Genomic DNA, 24,104 nt, shown 5'->3' with positions numbered 1-24,104 from the left:
AAAGCAGACCTAGGTTCTAATCCCAGCCTCTCTGTTGGTTAGCTCTGAGACCTTGGGCAAGTTTCTTACTCTCTGAAGCCCAAGTTTCTGTAAAACGGGGATGATAAAAACTCCCTCCTGGGTTGTTGTGAGGATAAAATGAAGAAATTCATGTCAAGTAATGGCAATTCATGGTATATAGTAAAGATTGAGTAGATGGTAGCAGCTATGTTTACTCATTAGATTTTGTTTTTTCTTATCACTTTTAAGTAAACCTGAGGGATGATTAGCAGCTAGCTCAGCAAGAGTAGAAAGGGTCAAAGGGAGAAGACATTCTAGAAAAAGCTCTAGGATTTATATTTTTAAAAATGTATTTGTCCTATTACTTTGTTGATTTGTTATTGCTGTACGTTTATCTAAACAAAAGAATTTAAATAGAAATTTATAATTGACTTTTTAAAAAAATGTGTGTTCCAAGTAGGCAGGAAAAGTTTGTATAAGGCCTGTTCCTTCTTAGATAGTCTGAAATAAGTGTTAATTTACATTTATAACTGCTAGTACTTATTAGTACTTTAAAGAAACGGAGGAAATTCTTAAAGTTCATGCCAACAAAAAGAACATCAAGTGTTAGGATAAGAAGTAGATTTTCTTTGTGATGATTTGTTTGTTTGCATTTATGAGCCACACCAGGTGACCCACTGCCTGTGTGTCCTGTGCTGTTTAAATTTGCATTTCCTTCTTTAATAAATTATTTAATAATAATGAGTACTTTTAGTAATAACAGTGCCTTTTTAAATGGTTATGTCTGCAAGAAAAGGACTTTAAAAAATACTGTGCAGGGGCCCTCAAACTACAGCCTGCAGGCCACATGAGGCGGTGTGATTATATTTGTTCCCGTTTTGTTTTTTACTTCAAAATAAGATATGTGCAGTGTGCATAGGAATTTGTTCGTAGTTTTTTTTTAAACTATAGTCCAACCATGCAACGGTCTGAGGGACAGTGAACTGGCCCCCTGTTTAAAAAGTTTGAGGACCTCTGCAGAGGTTATGATTAATTGATCAATTCTTTAAAATTTGTAACCGGCTCTTTAATCTGGATGGCCAAAGAATCCATTCTATTTTTTAAATAAAATAATTGTATTTTTTTTTTTTTTTGTATTTTATGTTGTGAAAAGAATCCAAAAGTGTGTTTAGTAAGATAAAACTGCACTATTATTAAATAACCAAGTTTAAAATTTGGCCTCTTTAATTAAATTTATTTTAATCAATATTTTTAGAAAATAGGTATCTTTTTAAGAGTGTCACCTTGAGGGCACATGTTTATTCTCTTTTTTAATTATCCTAAATCCTTGAAAGTACGGGGTTGAAAATTTTTTATGTGCTTTATATTCTTCATATGATTATTTAAAATCAGCATATAAAAATAGTTTTCTTGATAAATGTGGCTTATCTAAATTAGTGTTAGGTCTTTCTTATTGTGTTTATATAACATATTTTGTAACAGTACTACTGAGAAATTAAAAACTTAATCCTTTTGTTCTTGTACTTTCTTTTCTAACTATAGTTCTTAAAATTGTAGATTGGTTCCTTTCAGTTATTTGTTGAAGGTTACAAGGAGGCTGAATATTGGCTTAGGAAATTTGAAGCTGACCCTTTGCCTGAGAATATTAGAAAACAATTTCAGTCACAATTTGAAAGATTAGTTATTTTGGATTACATCATCAGAAATACAGGTACTGAAGCTCTCTCATTTGTTCACTCAACTCTTATTAACTTTCAAACTGGTATTTTGTTATCCAAATCCAAGCCATAACATTTTGATGCAGAAGTCTTGAAGCCACTTTAGCTACTGCTTTGGAAAATAGATGTAGGTACTGACTCTCCTGGGTAGAAATAATCCTGGAGTGGGGATCCTGAGTCATAGCAGGCTCCTCCCCACCTGATAGAAATCAGTTGGTGTCCCCAGTGGAGAAATTTCTTACAGCTTCTTTAATAAATTATTTAATAATAATGAGTACTTTTAGTAATAACAGTGCCTTTTTAAATGGTTATGTCTGCAAGAAAAGGACTTTAAGAAATAGTGTGCAGGGGCCCTCAAACTAGGGCCTGCAGGCGCCAGCCACATTCACCTGAGCTGTCGGGTTCGAATCCAGCCCAGGCCCGCCAAACAACAATGATGGCTGCAACCAAAAAATAACCGGGCATTGTGGCAAGTACCTGTAGTCCCAGCTACGTGGGAGGCAGAGGCAGGAGAATCGCTTGAACCCAGGGTTGGAGGTACTGTGAGCTGTGATGCCATGACACTCTGCCCAGGGCAACAGCTTAAGGCTCTGTCTCAAAAAAAAAGGAAAAAAAAGAAATTTCTTAGGGCAAAACAAAGTCAGATATTAGAAATGTTATCTGCATAATGTGAATAATTAAAACTCATTGTGTAAATTGTTACATGCTTATTTTGACATTATATAACAGTCTGGTCTATAAATTCATTAAACTCTTAATTTTTTCTGTACTGGAAGGGGGCAGTGATAACATTACACAAGAACTTATTGAGATATGACTTGTCAAATAAAACCCTGACCTGTTGAAGCAGCAGAAAACTCTGCAAGTGAGGGTTAGCAAGCTGTGTTCTAGAGAGCCCTCTAGTTAATTCTGAAGCACTCTGAAGGTTAGGAACCACTGGTTCAAAAATGTTTCCTCATTTATATTAGATTGTGAAAAGCATCATGTAATTTTCTAGATTTACCTACTTAATTAATATGGTCCTAGGTTAATATTAGAATTAGCATACAGTCTAGACTGACATTAAGTGAGCCTCATTAGAAATTTGCCTAGCAATAGGGGTAGATGCTTTTTCTTTCTAATGTAAGGAAAAGTTTCTTATTTTAATAACCTTGATTTAATAATTGTATCAGCCTCACACAGGTTGTTTATGAGGATTACATGAATTAATACATATTAAGGACTTAACAACTGGCACAGAGGAAATGTTTAATAAAAGTCAACTAACATTTGTGGGGTTCTTTGAGTTTGTATGTGTTAAATTGGAATCTTTAATATGGTAAACATATGCTATAAATAGCCACTGAAAATCTCAAAAATCAGAAGCCGACTAGATTTTTACCCTCGGTATTAAGCTGTAATGTCCCTAAAAATGAAGTAACAGATATTTTTGTTTGTTTTAAAAGACAGGGGAAATGATAATTGGTTAATCAGATACGAAAAGCAGAAATGTATAAAGGAAATTGATTGTAAGGTAAGGGAATTTAAAATAAACAGATAAAAATATTTATATACATTTAATTTCTGTAAAAGATTCCTCGGAGTTATCCTTCACTATTTCCTCCTCCTTTCACTTAGATCGTGGTTTTTAATCCCCTTTCTCTGTTTTTTTTGTCATTCTTTTTCTTTCCGTCATTTGTTTCCATTGCATTTCTTGATTTCTACTTTTTACTGTCTCTGGGCAGCTTTTTGTTGTTGTTGTTGCTGTTGTTAAGACACAGCCTGGTTGTGCTGCCTGTGTGGGAGAGCAGTGGCTTTTCACAGGCACAGTACAGCACACTGCAGCCAGGATCTCATAGGCTCAAGCCATCCTCCTGCTTCAGACCCCCAAGTAACTGGGATTACAGGCACACCACTATGCCTGGCCTATTTTTTATTTTGTATTGAAACAGAAGAATATTACCAGCTTAGTACTTTTTCAGAGCTTGGAAAATTTTAGGACCACCGCATTGTTTTCACTGTTATGTAATAAAGTCTTCTGGTATTCTTGGTCAACATGTTTGTATTTTACTAATTCACTTCTTTCTGAGTCTTTTGAGTCAGTGTTAGGTAATACAATGTTAACTAATAAAATGGATCAGGTATGCTTTACCTTATCCATTGAACTTAAAAAAAAGTACTTCATACAACAAGGTGGTTTTAAGGTATGTAATATACCGCATACACTCTTGACACTGTCAGAGTTACAGAGTTACAGAGTTACAGTACTTAGAAATAAGGAAGAGCAAACTTGACACACTAATGTGGATGAATTAAAATCATGCTGAGTGAAAGAAGCTATACATAAAAGGAACATACTGTATAAGGCCACTTATGTAAAAATATAGAAATATTAATAGGTCCTAGTGACAGAAACAGACCAGTGGCTGCCTGGGCCAAGGGTGAGAGGGGAATGGACTGCAGAGAGAAACGGGGAACTCTTGGGTGAAGGTTTAGGATGTGTCAAGACTTATCACATTGTACATGTTAAAATATAAAGTTCACTGCGTGTCAATTGTACTACAGTAATTAGTTGTAGAACAATATAAATAAAAATAAACGACAGTTATAGGAAAAATGGATTTGAAATACACACATAAATATACATATTTGTAATAGCTCCTGAATTTATTTTATTGGTGTGTCTTGAGCAATTAGATTTTGCTGACAACTTTGTTCTTTTGCTATTAGTATTTTGTGCATTTTCATTGAGATAGGATAATTTGATTCAAACTAAAAAAAAAAACAACAAAACTTTAATACATGACATGAGCCTTCATTGTATACTTTTAATTTAAAAATTATCTTTTTTCGCTTTTTTTTATTTTACTTAGGCCAGTTAGTAGTGGCAATCATATGTCTTTAAATAACTAGAAATACTATTTAGCGTGAAAAGCCTTTTGCGGGCGGCACCTGTGGCTCAGTGAGTAGGGTGCCGGCCCCATATGCCGAGGGTGGCGGGTTCAAACCCAGCCCCGGCCAAACTGCAACAAAAAATAGCCGGGCGTTGTGGCGGGCGCCTGTAGTCCCAGCTGCTCGGGAGGCTGAGGCAAGAGAATCGCGTAAGCCCAAGAGTTAGAGGTTGCTGTGAGCCGTGTGACGCCACGGCACTCTACCCGAGGGCGGTACAGTGAGACTCTGTCTCTATAAAAAAAAATTAAAAAAAAAAAAAAAAGAAAAGCCTTTTGCTCCTGAGGTCTTCATTTGTGTAATAAAAGAATATAGAAGTGTTAAGAATGGCCGACATTGTGTAATCAAAAATATCTTGGCCAGGTGAGGTGGCTTACACCTGTAATCCTAGCACTTTGGGTGGCTGAAGCAGGAGGATTGCTTGAGGCCAGGAGTTCAAGACAAACATGAAAAAGAGCTAGACTCGATCTCTACCAAATATAAAAAAATTAGCCTGATGTGGTAGTTGCATGCTTGTCATTCCAGCTCCTAGGAAGGTTGAAGTGGAAGGATCACTTGAATCTAGGAGTGTGAGGCTGCAGTGAGCTATGATGATACCATTACACTCTAGCTCAGGAGATAGACTGAGAACCTGTCTCAAAGAAAAAAAAAAAGAAGAAAGAAAGAAAGAAAGACTATCTTGGGGTTCTTTCAACTGGATCTTTTTTTTTTTTTTTACTTAAAAAATTTTTTTTATTGATCCATAATAATTATGTGTTCAACTGGATCTTATTATATTTATTTATGGTCTTTGGGAGAGTTTTATTTAGAAACATTTTGTATTTGAACTAATTATTTCTGTGGGACCTTTAGAAAGACTAGATCTTTCTAAAAAGATAATTTTGTTAAGTTTTTCTGAAAAAATTAATATTTTACAAAATATACATTTAAACGGTATATCTAGCAGTGAATTCTAGAACATCACTTTTTAAAGTCTTAATATTTTCAAGCCCTTTTCTCCAAAGAGGGAAAGAAAACAAAAGGAACCATTGATGAATAAACAGGTAACATAAAATTTTAAAAAGTAGTCATTATGAAATTCTTACTGGTTTTTAAGACAATCTTTTCCCTTTCTGGGTAAACTTACATTCTTTCTGCCAACTTATTGTTAATTTTTATAAGCTCTTCAGAGTTAATATGTTCTGAAACCTCAATAATTATGGAAAATAATTTATCCTTTGGGAATATTTATATAGATGCTTTTATCAACAGATCATTTTTCTCCTCTTTAGGAATCAAAATGTATTGATGATAAGGAATTGCTTATTAAAATAGCTGCAATTGATAATGGTTTAGCGTTTCCTTTTAAACATCCTGATGAATGGAGAACATGTGAGTATTAGAACCTTCTATAGATTTTATAATTACCTCCTTTCTCAATGGGAAAGGAACAAAATTTGTGGATATCAAACTAGCAAAGGAAAAACTGGGTGAAGTCCATCATTCATTAGGGCTCGGTTCCAGGCACTAGGGATGTAAGATACGCACTACATGCACCTTGCTGGGTATCATTTGCTTATTTTTGGATGACTGGCTTGATTTTTATGCTTAAATTAGTTTTGAAAAATGAGTTTGGTAGCTTTCCAATTTTTAAAATACTGTATGTATCACATGAAGATTATCCATTTTAATATTCTGATAGAACTGTTTTGGTTTGTATTCACTTAAAAAACAATTTCGGCCTGCCCTCTGCCTCTGCCCACCTTTCAGGGAATAGTGCTTTACTTGCCTTCCCAGTCTTTTTTGGTAGTAGGTTTTCTGCATTTTCTTGAGCCAGTTTTAGATATTTTTATTTTGCCTAGAATTGTCCATTATAGGCCCGGCACCTGGAGCTCAGTGGCCACATGCACCAGGGCTGGTGGGTTCAAACCCAGCCCAGGCCTGCTAAACAAAAAACAAACAAACAGACAAACAAAAATAGCCAGGCATTGTGGCAGGAGCCTGTAGTCCCAGCTATTTGGGAGGCTGAGGCAAGAGAATCGCTCAATCCCAAGAGTTTGACATTGCTGTGAGCTGTGATGCCATGGCACTCTACTAAGGGTGACATAGTGAGACTCTGTCTCAAAAAGAAAAAAAAGAACTGTCCATGATATCTTGTGTTTTAGATTTATGACTAAAACATTTTATTAGAATTTTCTTACAATTAAAAAAATATCCTCTGTGCTTATTAAGTATTTAAGGGATGAAATAAAATAGTATCTGGAATTTGCCTTAAAACACTTAGGAATGGGGGCCAGGGGGGATAGATGAAGCAGATTTATAAACAATTGGTAATAATTGAATTAGGTTATTGAGGATGTGGGAAATGATTATATTAGTGATTTGATTTTTATGTATGTTTAAAATGTTTCATACGTTGTATTTGTGGTACATCTCTCTTAAGTTCCTGTTATTAGTGGGCCTTTTTCATCATTAGACTTGCCAAAGGTTTATCTGTTATTAAGCCTTGCCCCATTTATTTATGCTTTTTTCACATAATTGGCTTTTTATTATCAGGCTTTTAGTTTGTTTGCTTTTTCTCTTTTATTGATTTATGTTTTCTGTCTGTATTATTTTTCTATTATGTTCATCCTATATTACTTTTCTATAAGTGTGTATTAAGCCACATATTTTCCTCTAGGTATTATTTTGGCTAAACCACAGATTGGGTAGTTGCTATTCTATTATTTTGCTTTACATGTTCATATTTTCTGATTTTCTTTTTGACAGGAATAATTTAGAAGTATCTGATTTGGTTTTAAATATTTCTAGGTCAGTTTATTTTTTCAACTATCTAGTGTTGCTATTTTTAAAAAAACTTCATTATTATTTTCCAGAATTATTGCATTGTGTTCTGTGAATATGGCCTGGGTGAATTCTGTGTTTTGCGATTTGTTATTCATTTCTTTATGATCTTATACATATGGCCAATTTAGAGGACTACATATTAAAAAGAATGGGCATCAAGTTCTGGATCTGTCTGCTAATGAAAGCTTATTAATCATTATTCGTATCATATTCCTGACTTATTTTTTGCCTTTTTGACCTATTAATTTTTATTAGGCAATTAAAGATCACTGTGACTGTGATTTTGTCAATATCTTCTTATATTTTTTATGCATTTTTTTGCTTTATAGTTCACATGCATAAAGTTCTAGTGCATGGATTCTCAAACTTCCTGATGCCGCGACCCTTTTTATACAGTTGAACTGCTGTTCTAGTGGCTTATCTGCCTAGCGGCTTATTATTATTTTTTTTTTCAATGTGAAATGGATCCCACTTCATTCCTCTCAGTGCTATTTGCTTTTCTGGTCTGTTGTGATAGTGTCTTTCCCCCGTTCTTTTTTTTTAATTATCATTATTGTTTGGGATTCATTGAGGGTACGAAGGATTAGGTTTCACTGATTGCCCTTGTTAGATAAAGTCCCTCTTCTGTAGTGTACCGCCCCCGAGAAGTGTGCCATACCCAGTGTCCCCCAGCCCCTCGCTCCTCCTTTCTCCCCGCCACCTCACCCCCCCATCCCACTCCATTTTTTTTTTGTTAGCATTTACACTCAATAAACTACCAATATGCTTTATCTTTTCTTACCATCTCTTTTTTATTTACCGTGAATTTCAATCTTCTTTTCGCCTTTCTTATCTTTTGTTGAACTGATTGAGATGTCTTGGTTCCATTTGATTTTTTTCCCTGTAATTGTTCGGAACCTATAAGCAAATTGTATTTTTAAAAGGTTAAGTTTAAGGTGCCTACAATAAATCTGGGAAGTTTTATCAAACATAAAGTGGAGGATTAAGGGTCTGGAGCTTGAAAGAGAAATTGGTATTGAGGATGGTTTTTAAACTGTCATCTTTGTAGTGGAAGCCATGATAGTGTCTGCTACTATCCTGGGAAGTCATGGAGAACCAACACTATTGCCTAGTACGGTGCCAGGTTTGTGAATCCTTAAGGAATGAAGAAGACAAAGGACTAAGTGTGGAATATAGGGGAACATTGACATTGAAAAAGAGGAGGAGGCTCAGTGCCATAGCTCAGTAGGTAGGGCGCCAGCCACATACACCAAGGCTGGCAGGCTTGAGCCTGGCCTGGGCCAGCTAAACAACAATGACAACTGCAGCCAAAAAATAGCCGGGCATTGTGGCAGACACCTGTAGTCCCAGCTACTTGGGAGGCTGAGGCAAGAGAATCGCTCAAGCCCAAGAGTTTGAGGTTGCTGTGAGCTGTGATGCCACAGCACTCTACCCAGGACTACATGGTGAGACTCTGTCTCACAAAAAAAAAAAAAAAAGTAAAACTAGTACGAGAACTAGTATTAGAATGAGTGGCTTATATTAGAAGGCAGAAGGTCAACTTTGAGAGAGTGGTATCTCCAAAGCCAGAGGAGAGAATTTCTTAGAGGAGATGGTAGGAAACAGTGCTTACCTACTAGAAAGATTAAACAACATGAGGACTGCAATTGGGCCTTTGGAGAGACCCTTATGAGACGACTGGTGGTCTGAGGGGAGGGAGTTTGGGTGGTGGGTTGTGAAAGTTCAGGTAAGGATTAGAAGTGGAGAGGAGCAAAGAATAAGGGCTTTTCATTTATGAAATTGTTCTGGGAAAGGTCAAAAGGAAATCAGACATATCTTCAAGCCAATGTGGTCCAGAGGAAAAGCTTTCTTTGGGATGGAGAATCAATTATTCCTACCATGTACAAAGAGGTAGAGGAGGGAGGACTTGGAGGCCGATTTTTTCCTCAGGGCTTTCTAAGTTGGTAGGGTCCATCACAGCTGGGGATTCTCACTGGATGTACCCAGTAGCTCTGTAGATCATCATAATGTCATAAGCCTTAACTTGCTTGAGGAATCTAAATATGCACCCTTTGTAGAAGATTCCACCATTATAGTTGTATAAATCTTTCTGGTCTCTTGGCATTGTAGAGACTTAATGGTCTTTATGGGGGGGAGTAGAGTTAGCTCAGAATCATGGATCTTGTATTGCTTAAAACCAGTCACCTATTTATTTCTTGATGATTTAAAATTTTAGGTTATCTTCTGTATACAAGTGAGTAGTCACTTATGATGATTTATAGTTGTGGAGGGGAGGGAGACCTCAGCCATAGAATTTAATCTGTGTCTGTGAGTAAATTATAGGTATCTATTAATTAATTAATTTCTAAACTTGGGAACCAGATAGATTCAGATTTTTTGTGAGATAGCACTATTTGAAGTAGACTCATTATCCAATCTCTTACTCTGCAGTCTAAAACACATAGACATTCTTTACTGTTCTTTACTATCTGAATTGGTATCCAAATCTGAATAATTTAGATTACAGAGCATAGTTGTTCTCTAAATTCTTTCTCCTTTCCTTTTCTGGGAGAACCTACGATTGTAAGAAAGAACCAAGATACATGTGAGTCTAAATAAACCATTTCCTCCCACTGGTGAGAAGAATATTTTTTTCTACTATAGATCCATTTCACTGGGCTTGGCTTCCTCAAGCAAAAGTTCCTTTTTCTGAAGAAATAAAAAACTTGATTCTACCACATGTTTCTGACATGAACTTTGTGCAAGATTTGTGTGAAGATCTTTATGAACTTTTTAAGGTAAATAAATGTTTAATTTTGATTATGCAGAAAATAAAGTAAATCTTAAATTAGAGATTTTCTTAATCGAGCTTATTTGCAATTCATTCCTTCTCATATTGCTGCTTACAGTGGAGCCTAGCATGACAGAGAGGAACTAGCATTAGTTTTACTTTACAGGAGCATAAATTTGTAAAGTTACGCTTACTACGAGTATTCTTTGAAGTGAGACTAACATTAGAATTTAAGAAGTTGTTTTCTTCCAAAGTTGAACTTTTACAAAATTGTTCCGTAGATTGTAATACATGTTTGGTGATCTGCTGTTTAATTATCTCAAAAAACCTAAGCCTGTTGTCTGGAAAGTCATCTTAAATCCTTTCTGAAATAGTTGAGGTTTAAGTAAAACAATCTAGTTGTGTCATTCTGGAAGTATACAAAAAGACATAAGGTGAATGTGCTCTTTTTATCTTATCAATTAGGAAAGCTTTCTAAAGACCTTACTTTTTAAGTTGAAGTGTTCACTTGTTTTCTGATATTTGTTTCAAAGATTTTAATTTTGGAAATGATCATTTTTTTTTTCCTTTTTGTGATAGACTGACAAAGGATTTGACAAAGCCACTTTTGAAAGTCAGATGTCTGTGATGAGAGGTCAGGTAGGTTACTTTCTTAAAATCTTTACTAGTGAACATTAGGAAAAAGTCTCTTTGAAACAGTAATCAACATTTTTCTCAACAGTAATCCAGAGACGATATATAATTCTTAATACTACCTGTTATGCTCAGATGACTAATTAGGTTAAATAATTTGTTTTTCTCTATCATTTTATAAATTAGGTATTTTAACCTTGTTTTGATAGTGCTTTTTATTAAACCAGCCTTACGGTGAATTGTTTGTCTCCCATTTTAATAGCTGTTTTCCTGGGAATCACTACGTTTTTCTCCCTCAAATCCACTTACTTGAGTCTTTTTGTTTTTTTGGAGACAGAGTCTCATTTGTCACCCAGGGTAGAGTGCTCTGGTGTCACAGCTCACAGCAACCTCAAACTCTTGAGCTCAAGTGATTCTCTTATCTCAGCTTCCCAAGAAAGTAGGACTACAGGCCCCCACCACAACACCCAGCTATTTTTAGAGATGGGGTCTTGCTCTTACTCAGGTTGGTCTCGAACCTGTGAGCTCAGGCAATCCACCCCCTTGGCCTCCCAGAGTCCTAAGATTACCGGCATGAGCCACACACCCAGCACTTGGGCCTTTCAATACCAAGTTCTGTTGACAATAAGATTAGTTTTTTGTTTGTTTTGTTTGTTTATTTTTTGAGACAGAGTCTCAGTTTCCCTGTGGTAACGTGCCTATGATGTTGTCATACTTCACAGCAACCTCAGACTCCTGGGCTCAAGCAGTTATCCTGATTCAGCCTCCTATGTAGCTGGACCTACAGGCGCCTGCCACAGTGCCTGGCTAGTTTTTCTATTTTTAGTAGAGACAGGGTCTTGCTCTTGCTGAGACTTATCTGGAACTCCTGAGCTCAAGCAATCCACATGCCTCGGCCTCCCGAATGCTGGGATTACAGGTGTGAGCCATGGCACCTGGCTGCCAATAGATTCTTTTCCTTGTAGTATATGTTCGCCTTTGCTAGAGTAGTCAGTTAATAACCAATGTTCAGCACTGATTGGGGTATGAAAGGACAAACTGTAACTCAGTCCTTTCCTCTCCCTCCCCCCTCCCCGTTCCTTACCTCTAATTGAATATTAAAAATAAGAGCTATTGACTCAGCGCCTGTAGCTTAAGTAGCTAAGGCACCAGCCACATACACCAGAGCTGGCGGGTTCAAATCCGGCCCAGGCCTGCCAAACAACAATGACAACTACAACCAAAAATAGCCAGACATGGTGGTGGGTGCCTGTAGTACCCACTACAGACTGCTTGAGAGGCTAAGGCAAGAGAATCATGTAAGCCCAAGAGTTGGAGGTTGCTGTGAGCTGTGACGCCACAGCACTCTACCGAGGGTGACAGCTTGAGACTCTGTCTCAAAAAAAAAGTAAAAAAAATACGAGCTATTAAGTCTGCTGATGTGGGCCTGCAGGCCGGGCTGATTCTCAGATGGCATTTGCTTCTTCAGCTCTATTAATGGTATTAGCTTCCAAAAGGATTGAAATGAAAATAAATTGTACTGTGAACATCCTTCAGTGATTTTTAAATGAATGTTCTCTTTCTAAAATATACATTTAATTTAAGGTAGCTATTTGCTACAATACCTATGGCAAAGAAGATGAGTGAAGTTTTTGTACTGATAATGTATTGTATAACTTTAACGGGTCAATACAGTTAAATCAGATAATTATTTATTCATCCAGCAAATGATTACCGGCAGAGCTACTGCCACAAGCCAGTCACTGGTGGTAACGCAGTGAGCAAAGCCGAGTTCTTGCTCTCAAGGAGCTTATGCTCCGCTGAGGAGCCCAGGGGTCAGGGAAAGGGGGGAACTTAACGCCTCTGCGCTCTTTCACGTTTGTGTGCTTCATTGAAACCAGTAAGTGGAATGGCTGGAGAAGGAGGCCAAAATATGGATTTCACACAGAGAGAATTGGATTGTTTAGAAATTTAGCATTTAAAAAGGCTGTGATGCCACAGATGTTTTGGAAGAAGAGACCTCCTTCTGGGTTTCTTCTTGTGTGCACAATTTTGTTTTTCTGTGCCTTTTGGGAGTGGGATAAGATAGTGATATCTCAGCAAAAGGGGTCCCTAAACCCCAGAAGGTTAAAAACTACTGCAGAAAGCCAAGCTGAACACTGGGGTGCAGAGCTGCTTAGCAGATGAGGAGCCCAGAGGCCTTTTGTGGGTAATTCAGGAATGAATGAAGTGATCAGATGATTATTGATTGTAATTATGCTGCTGAGTTGTCCCATCCCAAAATACATTTGGGCTAACTTTTAAGGCATAGATAATTATGCCCTGATTTGACCTTTTTGCTTTAAATAGTTTGCTTGACACATCAGTGTGCTTCACTTTCTGGAATTTTCTTATGCCTAAAAGTGTATCTTCATCTTAGGGATGTTATTTTGAATGAGTGAATGAATGCTATAAATAATTTTATAAGCTTTAGCTGTTGATTAAAGTTAGCACATGGGGAATTTTAATTAAAAAAATACCTGTCCAAAAGGTTCTGATGATGTTCCAGTTCTGGGTCTGTTACCAAGTACAGCAGTGCCTGTCCATTGTCTTAGGTTTATTTAGTCATATCCTATCTCCTTTACAAAGGAGTTCAAGGTATTATAAAAAGGTGTGTAATAAAATATAAAAATGACAGGGTTAAGATGTGGGGAGAGAAAGAAATAAAATGATACGTCAGTTCTATGTTTTAGTTTGATTTTGTTGTTTTATAATTTTAATTTGATTTTGAGCTTTCTGATAACCAAAAAGAATATTGTCCACACCTTGTAATCCCAGCACTCTGGGAGGCCGAGTCGAGTGGATGGATGAGCTCAGGAGGTTGAGACCAGCCTGAGCAAGGGCGAGACCCCGTCTCTAAAAAAAAATAGCCAGTTGTGGTGGTGGGCGTCTTTCCTCCCAACTACTTGGGAAGCTGAGGCAAGAGGATCGCTTGAACATGAGAGTTGGAGGTTGCTGTGAGTTCTGATGCCAGGGTACTCTACCAAGGGCGACAGAGTGAGACTGTGTCTCACAAAAAAGAACAATGTCCTCTGAAATGTACATGTTTGTGTAGCTCTCTAGCTTTTGTTAGTTTTTTGTTGTCATTGTTTTTTCATTTTTTAAAAGTTGTTCTAATTCTGAGCACAGTGAGCCCAGACATGCGAGGAGGCAGTGCCCTATGATTGCCCCTGGGAATAGCCACTGCACTCTAGTCTGGGCAGTACAGTGAGACCACCATCTCTTAAAAAAAAAAAAAAGAAAGAAAGAAAAGAAAAAATAAATGTTCTAAAAATCAGATGCCAAAGTAAATCAGCACTTATTAAAATAGGGGCTTAACAAACAAAAACAATAACCCAAATTCCAAACAATAAAACCATTGTTTCAGCCAGTTCCTTAATTTAGTCGAAATATTTGTGTCTTTTCTTTCATTTGTAAATATCCTTTAAATTCCTTCCCCCTCCAAATTTGCCTGTTAACGTAATGCTTTGTGTACAACCAAGCCTTCTGCCCTAGTTTGTAGTAAGCCTTCAGTTTTATGCATATAATCGGTGACATGCTCTAATTCTTCACATAACGATGTGTACTGAAACTAATAGGAAGCTTTTTGTTTTTGTGGTTTGGGACTAGTAAGGTTTACAAAAGTTAAAGATAAACCTTGTTTTGAATTTTATATTAAATAGCATGGTCCTAGGTAAGTTCACCCCAGCCTTTCTAGGGTCCTACCTGTGCCTATTTGGAACATTTGGGACCTGAGAATATATATATTTTTGGGGGGGGAGAACCTGAGACTATATTTACTTATGAGAATATGAAATATATTTTCTATAAGATCTGGAAAAAAGTGGCAGAAATAATAAATAAAAGTGTTTTATGGGGTGGCGCCTGTGGCTCAGTGAGTAGGGCGCCAGCCCCATATACTGAGGGTGGTGGGTTCAAACCCTGCCCTGGCTGAACTGCAACAAAAAAATAGCCAGGTTTTGTGGTAGGTGCCTGTAGTCCCAGCTACTTGGGAGGCTGAGGCAAGAGAATTGCCTAAGCCCAGGCACTGGAGGTTGCTGTGAGCAGTGTGGCGCCATGGCACTATACCGAAGGCACAAAGTGAGACTCTGTCTCTAAAAAAAAAAAAAAAAAAGTGTTCTATGAAAACACAATGATTTACAAACCAGAAGCTCATTTACAGATTCAGCAACAATGGACATTAAAGAAAGTGAGGCAGGGTGGCACCTGTGGCTCAAAGAAGTAGGGCGCCAGCCCCATATGTCGGAGGTGGCGGGTTCAAACCCAGCCCCGGCCAAAAACTGCAAAAAAAAAAAGAAAGTGAGACAAGCATTTTGGCGCCTCTGAGTGCTTGCCCTTTACTGGGTACTTTTATGTTTATTATTGCTTCTCCTCACAAACCCTATCTGCATTTTATGCTGAAGAAACTTGCCTCGAAGGGGCCAGGTGGCTGGTTGCATCTGTGTAATAAGGGGCGTGTGGGCAGCCTGGCAGATCTGTACCATTCAGGCATCGCCTCTGCCTAGGCCCCCCTATTTCTTCTCTGGATTTATTGACATTGTATGTCTTTACCTCTTCTCTGTTTCTCCAATCTCTCTAAAAACAAGTCTGATCATGCCTTTCATAGTTTTCCGCACAGTCAGCCAGGCCCTTCTCCGTGGGGCTCCCTCCAAACAAAGCACCTGCCTTCACCTTTGACCTTTTCATGGCTTCCCCTGAGCTTAGCAAGAATTTCTCTTTCTGCCCATCTCCCTGTGGTGCCCTTATTCTCTCCTTAGAAGCCTTTTCCTCTTCATCTGGAGAACCAGGGGACCTCAAACTACGGCTGGAGGGCCACATGCGGCCCACCGGCCCTCCCGGTGTTTTTGCCACCAATGCCTTCCCTGCTACAGTGCGCATGTGTGGAATGTGCGCCGCACCCTCTGACTCCCTCCTCTCTGTCTCTCCACTCCTCTCAGTCTCGGGAATAACTGATGCGTACTTGCATGACTTGTTACGACTAGCAGTGACAAATATGGAACCAGACATTGACCATCTCAGAGTTAGCCAAAAGCAGGCCCATAGTTCCCATTGAAATACTGATAAGTTTATTGATTTAACTTTAGTTGTTCATTTTAAATATTGTATTTGTTCCCGTTTTATTTTTGTAATTCAAAATAAGATATGTGCAATGTGCATAGGAATTTGTTCATAGTTTTGTTTTGTTTTTTAACTATAGTCCCGCCCTCCAACGGTCTGAGGGACAGTGAATTGGCCCCCTGTTTAAAAAGTTTGAGGACCCCTATGGAGAACAGTTTTTCTTTCTAGCTCCAGCCCAGTCTTTCTAGGGTCCTCCTGTATGCAGGGAGTTGTTCTTTGAATTTCTGTAGCACTCCTTGGGAATTTGCTGGTGTCACATTTTGCTCAGAAATATGGTTTTGAAATCAGCATGTCAGGTACATTAGTATTGAAAAATAGCTTAAAATTGACCATATAGTAGAATAGATGTGGTTTGATGTATACAACGCAGTAATTCTTGTATGCCCCGAAATTTGAGGACCAGTGAACTAATCTAAAGAAAAGCTAAGTACGCAAAAGCCCACAGGGTTATGCCATCTGCCTCTGCCACAGCCGTCATATGCCCATCACGCTCCCAGATGTACTGGGGAGGGGGTTGAATTCTAGCATTGCCCCTTGTCTGCAGTATTTGCTCCATTCAATTATAAAAAATCCTGTCTAGTTTAAACATATAGTAAGAGATTGGTTTATTCTTTGATAAGGGAAAAAATGAGTGGTATGTGGAAGAGGAGATCTGATTTTCAAGTCATGACATAGGTCCTTTGTAGTTAAAGTGTCTGTCTCGCTGTATTGGAGTTATTTGTTCATGTGGCTGTTCGTTTCTAGAATGTGCGTTCTTTGAGGGCCCACATGATTTTCCCTTCTATTCAGTACTCTCTTCTCTCCAACACAGTGAATGCTCAGTAAATGTTTCTTTAATAAATAAATGCAAGATTATTGTGTCCCCTGAACTCCAAAATAAATATTAATAGTATAGTTTTAGGATTGAATAATTTTTGCTCTTATATAGCTATTTAGAATTCCAACTGGGCACAGTGGCTCACACCTGTAATCCTGGCATTCTGGGAGGCTGTAGCAGGTGCATCACCTGAGCTCAACAGTTCAAGACGAGGCCTGAGCAAGGGCAAGACACTGTCTCTACTACTACTAATAAAAAACACTAGCCAAGCATTGTGGCAGGTTCCTATAGTGTCAGTTACTTGGGAGGCTGAGGCCAGAGTTTGGCTTGAGCCCAAGAGTTTGAGGTGAGTGCCAATGATGCCACGGCACTGTCCCCAGGTCAACAGAGTGAGACTTTATCTCAAAAAAAGTAAAAAATAAAAATTTAGAATTTGTAAAGGGACATTTCACCTTCTTCTTCCTTTCTGTTTTTCACATTTTCTGCAATCATGTATTGTTTTTAGATGCAGAAAAATATTAGGTGTTATTAAGTTGGCATATTTAGACTAATGTTAATTTTTAGAATAGAACTTTGAAAACCCAAAGAAGAAACTAACTAGAACCTTTCATTCTTAGCCATGGTGGTGCACATACCTTTTTTTTATGGTAAGAGCCACACTCATAGGCAGACGCCACTTTTGCCCTGTCCCCGCAGGAAGGTCTCTGTCCCTTTCATTAAACCTGGCCTGAACCTCAAAAAAAAAAAAAAAAAATGCTTCTAGACTTAAATTTCATAGGTTCTTTTTTTTCTTGTTATTCAAATATAGCCAACTTAAAAAATCTTTTTTTGCAGTTTTTGGCCAGGGTTGGGTTTGAACCCATCACCTCCAGCATATGGGGCCCGGCGCCCTGCTCCTTTGAGCCACAGGTGCACCCCAACTTAAAAAATCTTAAGGGAAAAACTTAAAGGTATCCTAACACAAACATAAGCTGTAATTACTATTGCTAGTACAGGTCTATTTTCCTGATACGTTAAATACTCTAAATTTTCTAGGAACTAAACCATCTAGTTTATATAATTCTATTCAAAATATTATGAAACTTATTTATTAGTGTGGCTTTATGTTGAAATGTTTATGGTTATCACTACTGACCAGTCATTACAAGAACATCAAAACGTATTGCTTGTGTATAATTATATGTTTCACATACGTGAAGGAAGCATCTGCATTTATAAAGTACATAATAAAGAGAATTATTCCTGATATGCAGGGAAAAAAATAAAAAGAATTACTAAAGTTTTATTGTATCTGAATAGAGAGTAGAATAGGCTATAATCTATCCATTGAGTTTTATAATCTTATTTGTATACTCAAGTAGAAATTCCAAGAGTATCTTTGGGCATAGAATGTAAGTTTACTTTTCCTACTTTTCTTTTTAAGCCCTTAAATAAAACTTTATTTAAAATGGCTACCTTCAGGGTGGCACCTGTGGCTCAAGGAGTAGGGCGCCAGCCCCATATACCAGAGATGGTGGGTTCAAACCCAGCCCTGGCCAAAAACTGCAAAAAATAAATAAATAAATAAAATGGCTACCTTCGGGCAGTGCCTGTGGCTCAAAGACAGGGCGCTGGCCCCATATGCTAGAGGTGGCGGGTTCAAACCCAGCCCTGGCCAAAAAACGCAAAAAAAAAAAAAAAAGCTACTTTCCCATGTTCCCTAAGCCCCTTCCCTGTTTCAGGCTTTCCCATAGCACTTTGACCTTCTCATGCATGAAATGATTTGCTTATTCACCTCTGTTAACTCCTCCGGCTGCTAGACCGTAAGCTTTTTTTTTTTTTTTTTTTATGGCCCTCGGTACAGTGCCGTGGCCTCACACAGCTCACAGCAACCTCCAACTCCTGGGCTCAAGTGATTCTCTTGCCTCAGCCTCCTGAGTAGCTGGGACTACAGGCGCCCGCCACAATACCCGGCTATTTTTTGGTTGCAGTTTGGCCAGGGCCAGGTTTGAACCCGCCACCCTTGGTATAGGGGGCCAGTGCCTTACCGACTGAGCCACAGGCGCCGCCCGGACTGTAAGCTTTTTGAAGGCATGGAACTTAGCTTGTTTGTTTTTCTTTTTTAATTTTTGTATCTCTAGCACTTAGAACACAACCAAGCACTTAGTAGTAGGCATACAATATATTTATTTGTTGAATGAGTAGGTAAGGCACGTATTTAGTAAAAACCAGACTATTTAAACAATATTCATTAATATTTAAGTTTTACAAGTAAGTTGAATGGAATATGTAGAGTTCTTCACTTTATTCATTCGTGATTCCATTGGTCCTGGACATAGGTTTATTCCAGAATATTTTAAAGTTACCAATTGGCGAAAGTTATTTAATTCTAGTACATTTATGTATGTGTTTTTAAACATAAATATATCTGTGTCATACATATTTATAGCAGTCATTCCTCATCACAATCTGGTGTGCATTAAATGGATGAAATAAAAATTATAGTGATTAAATGGTCAAAATAATGTCAGTAAAGTGAAGCTTTTTGTCTTTTTAAAATTGGTGAAAATGTCTCTTCTTTCCACAGATCCTAAATCTTACTCAGGCATTGAAAGATGGGAAAAGTCCTTTCCAGCTGGTACAAATGCCTTGTATAATCGTGGAACGGAGTCAAGGTGGAGGTCAGGGTCGGATCGTCCACCTAAGCAGTTCTTTTACCCAGACTGTTCATTGCAGGAAGCCATTTTTTTCCTCCTGGTAACAGATATAAGAGTAAGATAAACTGTTGAGAATTACTGTGACATTAAAACATTACGGTAATGTAAATCTGCTGTTAAGCGCTCCAGTTGCCAAAACTTCAAATAATGTAAGTCTTTAAAGGTTATATTTTGAATGTAGCCAAAAGTTTACAGTTTTTTTTTTTTCCAAATATTAAATTTCTATTTCAGGGAAGAAGTGATCTATCTACTACATTGTATTTTTGTAGAAAATTTGTATTCTATGTTGTCGTAGTTTAAAAGGTAATTTTACACATGCTGGAATGACTGTAATTACCCTGGAATTCCAAGAAGGAAGATAAGGTACTTGTTGACCTTGAATACAGTAACTTTTAATATACTTTTTAAACATTGAGAAGAACGTTCATATTAACTCTTCTTACATTATGAGAGGCCTTTGAGGGTGAATCTGAACCTGCTCTTATAAACTATGGTAGAATAGTTAGGTGATAGAAAAAGCAGGTAAGAATAAAGAAAGCAATGTTGCCTTAATTTTAAAAGCTGCTATTTTAGAACTTGACTAAATGCCCCTAAAGTGGCTATTATTAGGGACCAGAAAATTACATCTCGGTTAAGTAACAGGTGACCATTCTCTCTTTTGTACTTTAGATATTTTTGGGTGAACAATTTTGTTGCAATGAGGAGAAATTCTAAAGACATTCCCCCCTTAAAAAAAAAAAAAATCAAACATTCCAGTGAGACTTGAGGGGAATAATATGAAATTTAAGTAAATCTCTAATATTTTGCAATTCCACAATAACAATAAAATTGCCTTTTGTTTTCTTGTGTGGGATAAGGTACTTGAGATTAGTACTTCAGAATAATGATCTTGTTCACTTTAATACTTCAGTTAACATTAAACTTCACTGACAAGTAAACCATACCCCAAATAGTATATTGGATTGCATTTGGCGGTCCTAGGTTATATGTTAATAATAATCATACTTGAAATTACAGATGTTATTATAATTACAGTTAATTTTAAATTATCAGGCCAGTTAAAGGCCAGTGAAGGGGAACATGACATAGATAAGTATAAAATCACTTGATTTGAATTTATTTTTGTACTTTATTTTAAATATCAGCATGTAAGACATCCTTGGAATTTGCCGCACTGTGTGATTTAAATTGAAATGAGCCTGACGTGCGGATGTGATTGTAGAGAAGCAGAAGCTTTGTTCTGTTCTTCAGGCTCAAAACCAATAACATTGCCACTTGGACTAAACTGGGCAATTTATGGTCTTGACTTCTTGCTTTTTAAGCTTATTGTCTTGTGTGGAAGGTATCTTTGTGGAGAAATTCTTTCCTGAAGAGGAAATAGGATGTAAGGTGGACCTGCAGTGCTCTCCTTGACATCTTTCTCTCGGTCTTCCTGGACGTGATGCCTGGGAATTCTGCTGCCTTAATGGAATTCATTGGAAACCTGTGTGTTCCTACCTCTGCTAACCCTCCATTGGCTCAATTTTGAGACAATGGAAAATTGACTGGAAGTGCAAAACTCAAACTACTAGCTTTTAGATAAATACTATTAATTAAAATGTGCATTTTGAAGATGGGTTCAAAAAGAATAAGTTGCTGTGATGTGGGTTCTGCTTTTATTAAACAGTTTTTTCAGTATTTTGAGAATTACCATGTTAATGTTTATAATGAAAAATTGAGTAGATTACTACCATTTTATATCGTAAAATTAAGATAGTACGAAAATGTTTTTCAGTGGTCTGACCATGGCAGAAAAGTAACGTTGAAATATTTAACATGATTGTAAGTCAGAATACATTGGTTGTATTTTGTGAACTTTCATGAACTTAATTCATATTTAAATATTGTGGGCTTTTTTTCTAATGGGTATATTTATAGTGTCCAAGGTGATAGGCTAAAGGTAATAAAAATCATTGTCATAAAGTTACATTTCTTTTGTTTGTATGTATGTATATCAAATATTTAGAATGCTTGTGAACACATATCCATTTATAAATGATGCCAAACTACTATTCTCTTACTTCCTATATGAATGGGATAATGTAATTCTTTATAATTCCAGAAGACATATTTAACTGGAATCTTTATAATTGGAGACATTTTAACTTTATTTAATTATATGCTGACTTTATCACCCCCCAAATTTGTTAGCAATTGAAGACTTTGTGGAGACATGGTTTGATGCAGACTTGAAAATAATTTGATTTACAATTTTTTTTTTTTTTTTTTTGTAGAGACAGAGTCTCACTTTATGGCCCTCAATAGAGTGCCGTGGCATCACACAGCTCACAGCAACCTCCAACTCCTGGGCTTAAGCGATTCTCTTGCCTCAGCCTCCCGAATAGCTGGGACTACAGGCGCCCGCCACAACGCCCGGCTATTTTTTGGTTGCAGTTTGGCCGGGGCTGGGTTTGAACCCGCCACCCTCGGCATATGGGGCCAGCACCTTACCGACTGAGCCACAGGCACCGCCCTGATTTACAATTTTTTTTTGCAGTTTTTGGCTGGAGCTGGGTTTGAACCCACCACCTCTAGCACATGGGGCCAGTGCCTTACTCCTTTGAGCCACAGGCACCGCCCTAAATATTCTTATATTTATATATATATATATATATATTTTTTTTTTTTTTTGTAGTTTTTGGCCAGGGCTGGGTTTGAACCCACCACCTCTGGCATATGGGGCCGGCGCCCTACCCCTTTGAGCCACAGGCACCACCCGACTACAATTTTTTTTTTTTTTTAAATACTATGTTAAGTGGAATTAAAACCTTATTTAAAATGATGGTATGGTCTTTGGTGAGATCACATCTCATATCCTTGTACAGATAGGGGAAGAGACAGGCAGCATCTTAGGTTTTTATAGCCTGCCTTCTTTCACCAGACTGCTTGCCCACCTGTTCAGAGTTGTATCAGAAATTCTGAGCTCTGGTCTGTTTCCAAGCCTCTCTTGCAGTTAGTTGGGGGCTACGTGACTGAATTCTGGCCAGTGAGATGTGTGGGCAAGTAATCTAGGCGACTTCTAGGCCTGGCAGTAAAACTCACTGTCACGATTAGCCATTGTCTTGTCTTCCTATTCGGCTGTGAACAAAGCATTTGCAGTATAGAAGCATCTAAGGCATATGTGTCTCTGCTGAAGGACAGCAACCTGGAGAGCCTCCTGACCTCGTGGGACTTGTGACATGAACAGGAAAGAAGTGCTTTGAACAGTTTGAATTTAATTGTTACTATAGCTTGGTTTGTCCTATTCTGGGCATTATGATGTAAATAGAAAAATGCAAATAACTTTTAAAATAAAAAATTTAAAAGACAATTATTGGAAACATATGAGGATACCGTCTTGACTAAAACCAGATGACAATATCTCTGTGAATCCCAGAATGAGTAGTTTATGTTAAAACTGTCGATAGCAACAAGATGACATGGGAACAGCAGCTCTAGAAGAGCAGAGAGAAGGGAACAGGGATTTGTGATGGTTCTAAGGGCCAGAGAACCCAGAGTTTGCCACTATGTGCTCAGCTCCTCCCAAAGAAAGATCCCCAGTAGTGGTGGAACTCTCACTTAGTAGATCCAAAAACCACAATCAAAACTGGGAGGAGGCTGCACTGTATTCAACTGGCAGCTAGAGAAAGGGCCTGCAGAAAGGGTGGAGGGTACTGAGGCCTCAGTCCTCAATAACAGTCAGTGAGGGGACACAGAGTAACAGGAATGGAAGACTCACTGACAGGGAAAGACTCTGGGGATAAAGGGGGGGGTCGGATACTGGTGGAAGAGAGGGGACTAAATGAGGCAGAATTCAGAACGTATTGAAGAGTTAGTGATACACAAGCCATCTTACCTAATACTCTGTAGTAACTGCAGGAGAGAGGGCCCTGGCACCACAAAGCTAGAAAAACATCCTGGGGCCAGACACTGGCCCAGGCTTGTAATCCTAGCACTCTGGGAGGCCGAGGTGGGAGGATCACTGGAGGTCAGGAGCCAGACTCTTTGTCTACTAAAAATAGAAAAAAATAGCAAGTGTTGTGGTAGGCACCTGGAGTTGGCTGCTACTCAGGAACCAAGGGAGGAGGATCACTTGAGCCCAGGAGTTTGGGGCAATAGAGTAAGACAATGTCTCAAAAAAAAAGAAAAAATCATCCTGGCCCACAGGAACCTGCTAAGAATATAGGAGGAAAAAGATAGAAAAATCCATTTTATTTAAATGTGACCAGAGAAAAATAGTAGCCAGATGTTTGAAAACATGCCGAAGGGATTTAAGAAATGATAGAAGCCAAGAAAGAACAACATGACATCAAAATTGGAAAAGCTCTAAATGAGATAGGCAGGCAACAGAAAGAAAGAAAATGAGAGCTGACGGGGGAAACATTAGAGTTAAAATCATGTTCCGGGATTGAACTAGAGGAGACATGAGTGAATAGACGGCATAGCCACAAAAACCCAGCAGCGAACATCATACTTAGTTGTGAAAAATCTCAGGTTTTCTATATTAGCTTTCTGTTGCTGCTAGAAAAAATGACCACAAATTTAGTGGCTGAAAACAACAC

General features: G+C 37.9%; 1 protein-coding gene across 2 annotated transcripts in view; it reads left to right on the top strand.

Annotated features, from left to right (window-relative positions):
- The window catches only part of PI4K2B (phosphatidylinositol 4-kinase type 2 beta), a 34,098-nt gene extending 12,608 nt beyond the window's left edge, over window positions 1-21,490 (top strand). Inside the window, exons 5-10 of one of the 2 annotated variants that reach the window (XM_053577845.1) lie at window positions 1,573-1,711; window positions 3,164-3,231; window positions 5,918-6,017; window positions 10,116-10,249; window positions 10,822-10,881; window positions 19,395-21,490. In XM_053577845.1, the coding sequence (XP_053433820.1) occupies window positions 1,573-1,711; window positions 3,164-3,231; window positions 5,918-6,017; window positions 10,116-10,249; window positions 10,822-10,881; window positions 19,395-19,568 (675 nt within the window). In that variant the 3' untranslated portion in view covers window positions 19,569-21,490. Of the gene's footprint in view, window positions 1-1,557; window positions 1,712-3,163; window positions 3,232-5,917; window positions 6,018-10,115; window positions 10,250-10,821; window positions 10,882-19,394 lie in introns of both variants that reach the window. The other variant, XM_053577844.1, reaches the window with a different exon arrangement.
- The last annotated feature ends 2,614 nt before the right edge of the window (window positions 21,491-24,104 follow it).

Source organism: Nycticebus coucang, chromosome 23, assembly GCF_027406575.1.
Source record: "Nycticebus coucang isolate mNycCou1 chromosome 23, mNycCou1.pri, whole genome shotgun sequence".
NCBI lineage: Eukaryota > Metazoa > Chordata > Mammalia > Primates > Lorisidae > Nycticebus > Nycticebus coucang.
This window is presented reverse-complemented; position numbering and strand designations above follow the sequence as displayed.